General features: G+C 42.7%; 1 protein-coding gene across 1 annotated transcript in view; it reads right to left on the reverse strand.

Annotated features, from left to right (window-relative positions):
- The window catches only part of DOCK2 (dedicator of cytokinesis 2), a 430,752-nt gene that overhangs the window by 396,279 nt on the left and 27,460 nt on the right, over positions 1 to 7,013 (reverse strand). The window contains exons 3-6 of the mRNA XM_023515279.1: positions 6,382 to 6,422; positions 5,186 to 5,241; positions 4,616 to 4,712; positions 1,280 to 1,428 (exon numbers count right to left, since the gene is read on the reverse strand). Coding sequence (XP_023371047.1) covers positions 1,280 to 1,428; positions 4,616 to 4,712; positions 5,186 to 5,241; positions 6,382 to 6,422 — 343 coding nt within the window. The remainder of the gene's footprint in view (positions 1 to 1,279; positions 1,429 to 4,615; positions 4,713 to 5,185; positions 5,242 to 6,381; positions 6,423 to 7,013) is intronic.

Here is a 7,013-nt window from a genome sequence, read left to right on the forward strand (position 1 = left end):
TGCTATGTGCTGGCCTTCTGGCCCATTCTGCTGTCTCTAAAGCATGCCATGCTCTCTCACGAATCTCTGCTCTCCCTTTCTTTCTTTCTTTCTTTCTTTCTTTCTTTTTTGCCTGCTTAAAAACTCTTTATCCTTTTAACTTCAGCTCAGTAGCCATCTCCTCCAGGAAACCTTCCTTGACTTCCTTTTCAAAGTCAAATTAAGAGCACTCTCGTTTCCTAACCATCATACTTATCAGGCTACATATCAATAATTTACCTGCAGTTTACTCTCAACTGAACTATGATCTCTTAGTGGACAGGGACTTTTATTTCTATAGCTCAACAAGTAGCAGGAAATCCAGCCAAGCTTAAGTGCTCAATACATGTTTGGTTTGTTGTTGGAATGATTGAGCAAATGAGTAGGATGTGCAGAGGGCATTCAAAAAAACAGGAGGAAGAGAGAGCCCTTACAGCCCTCAAATACTATCCAAATAGCAGAGTGGGGAGGCCCATGGACTCTGGAGGCAGATCACCCACGTCTAAATACTGGTTGTCCTATATACTAGCTGCGCCACTCTGGAAAGACCCTTAACCTACTAAAGAGCCTTAGTTTCTTCATCTGAATAAGTAGGAAGATAAAACTGCCAGCTCCATGGAGTTGTTAGGTGCATACGAATTAAATTAGACAATGTATGTAAAACACTGAGCACAGAGTCTGGTGCAGAATGAGGTCTGAGTAAGTGTCAGTTATAATATTAGTACCAGTGGGCTGCCCCACCTCAAATAGTTGGTTCATTTTCTCCTTAACTTCATGGCATTCAAATTCCAACCAATGTCTGTTTCTCTTTCCTTTTGAGGAAACGCTTTTAAAAATGCGCACTTGAGTTAGCCGATGGCATATAGCTTGGATAATTTCGCATTGGGGAAGAGAGATGTTAAGTCTCACACTGAGAGTTTTGCAAATGCAGGGACAAAATGACAAGTAAGCTGAAAGTGAAGCAGCATGGCTGTGCTCCCCAACCCCTTGGAAGTAGGTTAAATGAGTGTCCTAAATTTCTCAGCCTGGTAATAGCCACTGGATAAGGAAGCCTTCGCTTCACTTGCACGTCCCGGGTCCCCCGGGGAGTGATAACAAAGGCACACAGGCATGGCCACTGGTAACAGTCTTCTCCCAAATAGAAAGTGGTAAACTCGCATCTAAAAATGAAACCAAGCTTCTTGGGAGGGAAAACGCAAAGAAGGAGGATTGCGGGGGAAGAGGGGGAAGAAAACATCTTTTCAAAGGAAAGAGAGGTTACTTGTTGCCATAGTCGATTTTGGATGTGACTTTTTGCTTCAATTCCTTCAACTCATCCTTGGGCAGAGTTCCTGAGAGAAGCTGGGACCTCCACTCCATCAGGTCATACATCATGGACTGCACCTGGAGGAAACGTTCCTTTTTGCTGGCCTAGGAGACAGGAAACAATCCTTAAACACCTGTGCCCAAGGTGCTTGGGCAGCTGGTACAGTTTGGATGTTGGTTCCCTCCAAATCTCACATTGAAATTTTATCTCCAGGGTTGGAGTGGGAAGTTTTGGGGTCACATGGGAGGATCCTTCATGAATAGCTTGGTGTCACCCTTGCTATACTGAGTGAATGCTTTCTCTATTAGTTAGTTTCTACCAGAACTGACTGTTTAAATGAGTCTGGCACCTCCCACCCCTTCACCTTCCACCATGAACGGAAGCTTCCTGAGGCCCTAATCAGGAGCAGATGCTGGTGCCGTGCTGCTGGTACAGCCTACAGAACTACGGCCCAAATCAACCCTTTTTCTTTACCCGCTTCTAGTACTGCTTTACAGCAATGCAAACAGACTAAGGCAGCATCTATTTGACAAGCGGTGCCAAAGTCAGGCAGGCATGTTTACAGGCCAGAGCTTGAGCTTCTCCACCCAGTTATGAAGGGATTGCATTGTCATTGACAGATTTCTTCTCCCTGGGCAAGAAGAATTTCCCAAAAGCAAACGTAAAAATCCCATTCACTTCTTGATTAAAGATTCGGTGATTTCTGACTTCAGTTCAAAAAGATACTGTTGAACATAAATGCCATGAGCATGTAAAAGAAAATAAAATTTCAGGACCCTCTAAATTTATTATGTCAAGGGGTAAATTAAGCCCTAGAGATGAGTCATGTAGCATGTCTGTAATTCTGCTTTCTTCAATTACAGATCAACTCTCTTCTTCATTGTTCTTATTTGGTAACTGACTAGGAGACCAGAACTCTCCCCTCTTCCAATCACCAGTATGTGTTACAGATAAACTGCCTCCTTTACTCTCCTGTATCTGTCTCCATCCATGGGGTGCAAATGACCCCATGACTTACATCTACAGGGGAAGGAATGCTAAATGTGTCTTTCCCAAAAGAAAACGACCACCACAACTAATCAGATCATTGTACCTATGCATTAAGCTTTATATAAAAAGATGATGAAATGGCGTTAAGATTCTCTGAACTTTGTCTCAATAAATGATCCCAGACCTCTACACTTGGAAACACTGACTTCTGTTCTTTGGAATCGTGCTTCCCAGGAGGCTGTCCTTAAACTTTGCACTTGAATAAACTCTCTTTGCACTAGATTCGGATCCTTTTGATTATTTTAGGTTGACAAACACCTGCTATAATGGAGGTCAAAGCTCAGGCCCTTTGAGGCTGGAAGCCAGAGCCCTTTCTTCAGTGACAAAGGACTGTTTCTAGACCAGCATTCCCAAAGTGTGGCACACACACACCCTGTGGGACACAAGAGAGCTCTTCGTGGTACAAAGACACAAGGTCAAGTAACACTCTTCCACTCTCTTTGCATCCTTCTGTTTCGGGGAAAGACAAAGTTGCAGTTTGATGGCAAGATACCTTTAACACCTCTCATACATGTGTTCACGTCCTTTTTTAATAAAAAGAGGGAGAAGATCTTGGGCTCGGAATTTTAGATGGGTGCAATAGCAAGAATCTAAAAACATGGTGTTATTTCCATTATGTCTATTTGAATAATGTTCTTCATATTACACTTTTGGCTTTCCGTTTGGGAAAGTGTGTGGTAAAATAAATAAATATACATATGGGCATATATTATGTGTATGTGTGTGTGTATACAGGGTCTTTGTCCCTGCTTCCCGACACAGTGCTCCTAAAAAGTGCTCCTTGCAATATCCTAAGTGATAGGAATGCCTTTTATTATTCATAACAATCCCCTTTCAACCATGCCAGAGTTTATGCTAATGAGCCACTCTGGATGGGCCCCTAGATAGCTTCAGGATGGGGGCTGTTTGCAAGAGGAATCAACCAGGGGCAAATTAAGCCCTAGAGATGAGTCATGTAGCATGTTTGCAATTCTGCTTCTTAAATTACAGATTAACTCTCTTCCTCTTTGTTCTTATCTGGTAACTGACTAGGAGATTAATTGAGCCTTTAAACCTCTGTAGAGTCTCATACTAACTCTAGGTAGTCAGTGTCAGAAGTGAACCAAATTGTAAGGTCCCCGGTCAGTGCTGGGGAATCAGAGAATTGTTGTTTTATGTAGTTCATCATGTAAACTGATTTTGGTTTACCAGAGAGGAGCCACTTTAAGTGTTAAGTATATATTATACATGTGGTATGCAGATATGGCAAGAATCGTGAAGTTGATACTAAATAATAGATCTTTAAGGATCTCTTTACTCAGGTAAGGCAGGAAGGACTTGGTCTTCTAAGATGTCTTACGGGAAAATGCTAAGCCATAGAAATGGTACATGTGACTGTGACATTTTAGGGACTTTACCTAACAAATGCAATCAGTGTAACCTGGTTTTTTGTATCCTCAACGAATCCCCAACAAAGAAAAAAAAAGTCACTTTAGCCACAGGGGTATTGTTTTCCCCTCAAACTTTCCTTACAACTTTTGGGAAACTTACAGAATTGAACATGCCATTTACAACATATTATGAAATGTCTACATGGGAGTCAACCTTTAAGACCATAAAAGGTAAGTCTACAAATAGTGTTCAGATACCAGCAGGTGTGCACAGTGCTGTAACAAACAGGCAGTTAGCCTGGGTTGACATTTTCACTCTCCGCTTAATGGTTTGCTTAGCTAATTGCCTTCATTAGGAGCTTCGGAGCATCAAAGGAAGATTGAAAATTCGATTTGCTTCAAAACAGGGAAAACAAATGCAAAATACGCTCTTTATTTTTTGAGGATCAAAGCTTAGATCTGAAGACAATAGCTATTGGTTAATTAATATAAGAGAACCGTATCTCTCAAAGTGTTATAAGCAGGCTACCAATCAAATCCCCAAGTTATTCAAAATGCAGATTTCTAAACCCCGTTGGAGCTCTCAACTTGATGCTCATGCATACTCAAGCTTGACAACTTTTGCACTAGTTTAAAAACATAACATTTACACCAGACCCCATTTATTATGGCTCTGTCACTAGCCAGCTGTGTGATTTTGAGAAAGTCACTTAATCTCCTTGGGCCTGGATGTCCTCATACATAACAGAGTGTGCTTTGATATGTCACCAAAGCCACAGTAGCCTGCCCTGCTCAAGGCTGAACTGCAAACTTGAGCCAAACTGAAGAGGCAAACAGCTTCCATTCTGGGGCTCAGAATCTCGAGTCTCACCACATAGAGCTGCTTCCAGATGCTCCCCCACTCCCAAAGTGTCGTCGTCACTTCTTGTGCCAGAGGAATTTCTGCGGGGATGATGTTCTCGGTATTTCTATTTAAGGTGGATAAAAAAATAGCATGAAATTGAGACCCAGGTGCTAATAAGATAAAATGCTGGCAAATTTGCATTAAGCTGCAGCCGCTGGGAGGGGCCTTCCTGGCATTAGCAGAACTGCCTCCACCAGCCACAGCAATTACATTATGCAAATTCAAGGAACTGCCTGGGAAATGTCCTCCTCCGCCATGGTGGGCTCCTTACTCAGGACTAATCTACTTTAATATAGTTCAAAGGCAGCTGCCAGTTAAATTCTCCAAATTAATACCTCCCAGAATCGCATCCGAACACAAATCAACACAGATTAGATCTCTCATCAAGTGAAGGAAAAGGAAACACACAAATAAACACAGGCACGGAGAAGACACACTGAACACCCTTCAGATCTGCCAAGTCAGAGTTTCAAAGTAAACAGCACAAAGTCATCCAGCGGCCACAGGACGGTCAAAGCTGGCAAGGACAGCGAATACCTTCTCTTCTCCACTGTCACTTCCTTGATGTGGATAAAGGATTTGGGGAAAATGCCCTGTTGGAAACAAAATGAAACAAAATAAAAAGACACATCCCTACAAAAATGACTGACCCCAGGTCTTCATGATATTTTTACAAAACCACTGACTGATAAAACTCTCAAACTTTAAAGAAATAACCCCCGAGTCAGACAGAGCAAGGGATGAATTCTAAATCTACTCCTTTAGTTTAGCTGCCCTTCTGGTTTTCCATCAATTTTGCTCTAGATCCCACAACAGCTCTAGATCTCAAAGGATGCCCCAACTCCATTATAAATCAGATGGGCTGCAAGGAAGCATCATTTGAAAAACAATCTGCACCACTCATTCATTCGCTCCTCTCCCGCCCAGTTCCAGGAAGCAGTCACCCTTCACAGTCAGGAACAAGGTGAGCATCCCTGGTTGCACTTGGGCCAGATTTGAGATCTCTTCTCCCTGGATTTATTTCATTGTTCTTTAGAAAGAAAAAGTAGGATTCTGCCACCCAACACAGCATGTCAGGGAAGAAGGAAGAAGCTTCTCTTATTTCCTTGCTCCATAATTGGGCTCAGTTAACAAGAGAAGTTCATCAATTATTTGGAAATTCTTTCATAGATTCAACCGATGTACATACGTGAGGACATCTGGTCACTGTGCCAGACGCCATGAGAGAAATGAGATGAGCAAAGCAGGCACCTGCTCTTGTGGGGATGTGTGGTGTGGGGTTGGAACGGGGGAACCACTTGAAGGTAGGGGCTGGGCTTGTCCTTTACATCATGCTGGCTACACAGAGGAGGGGAGGAATGAGTGCCCCACACAACTCTAAAGGAAGACAGCAGATGATTCCTTTCAAATAAAACACGCACAGTTCCATGGGGACTAGGGGGGGGGGAGAAACCATAAATGAGCAGCATATCAGGAGAGGCTTCAGGGAGAAGCAGCACCAGAGGGGGCCTTAGAGATCAAAGAAGGGAGACAAGAAGGGATTCGAGGCACAGTGAGTACCAGGGTGTAGATTACAGAGGGCACAGAGCACGTGCAGGGGGTGGGGGGAGGGGGTTAGAGGTCAGGTTTGCTCAAGCCCAATAGTGGAAAGAATTGCCCCAGTAGGATGGCAGAGCCACATGAAGACATCCACGATGAAGAGATGGTCCCAGATAAGAACTCCTTGACCTTACCTGTAACATTTTGTGCTTTATGAGGTATCCCCTATACCAGTCTGCAAAGAGAAAACAAAGAAACAGGTCTCTCTTTTATTCTCACGAGTTTATTGCTGGTGTTTTTCTTTTGTTTTGTTTTGCTTTAGTTTTTAACTAGCTAAGAAACAACTGCTTTAGACCTAAGGTACAAATCCAGAGTCCGGAAGCCCATTGTCTTCAAAATCTGTTGAATTTGTTGCCAGCATCTCAAAACAACATATAAAAATAGATTATATTAAAATATGCAAATTTCCCCCCCTTTTGAAAAATGAAGAGCCCCAGCAATACTGGCCAGGGCTTCTCTCTGGCTGTAGCTAGCTGACAGAATAGCAGGTCCCTCTAATCACCAGCCTTTACTCAACTCTTCATTCTGTTACTGGCCTGGGTCCTGTGGTCATATGCATATTTTCAACTGCTGCCTTGGGGACATAGAAAAGGCTCAGGGATCTTGGCAAATATCCTAAGACAATGTCGACAGTTCTAACAGCAGCAAATCATGTCTAAAATATGATTTGCAAAAGTTAGTCATTGCAAAACATATTAATATAAGCTCAGAGATGAATGCAGAGACAGAAATATAAAATATTAGTCCTTTTGCAGAAATACCAAAA

The sequence above is a fragment of the Otolemur garnettii genome, unplaced genomic scaffold (assembly GCF_000181295.1).
Source record: "Otolemur garnettii isolate 467f Iridium unplaced genomic scaffold, OtoGar3 scaffold00003, whole genome shotgun sequence".
Lineage (NCBI taxonomy): Eukaryota > Metazoa > Chordata > Mammalia > Primates > Galagidae > Otolemur > Otolemur garnettii.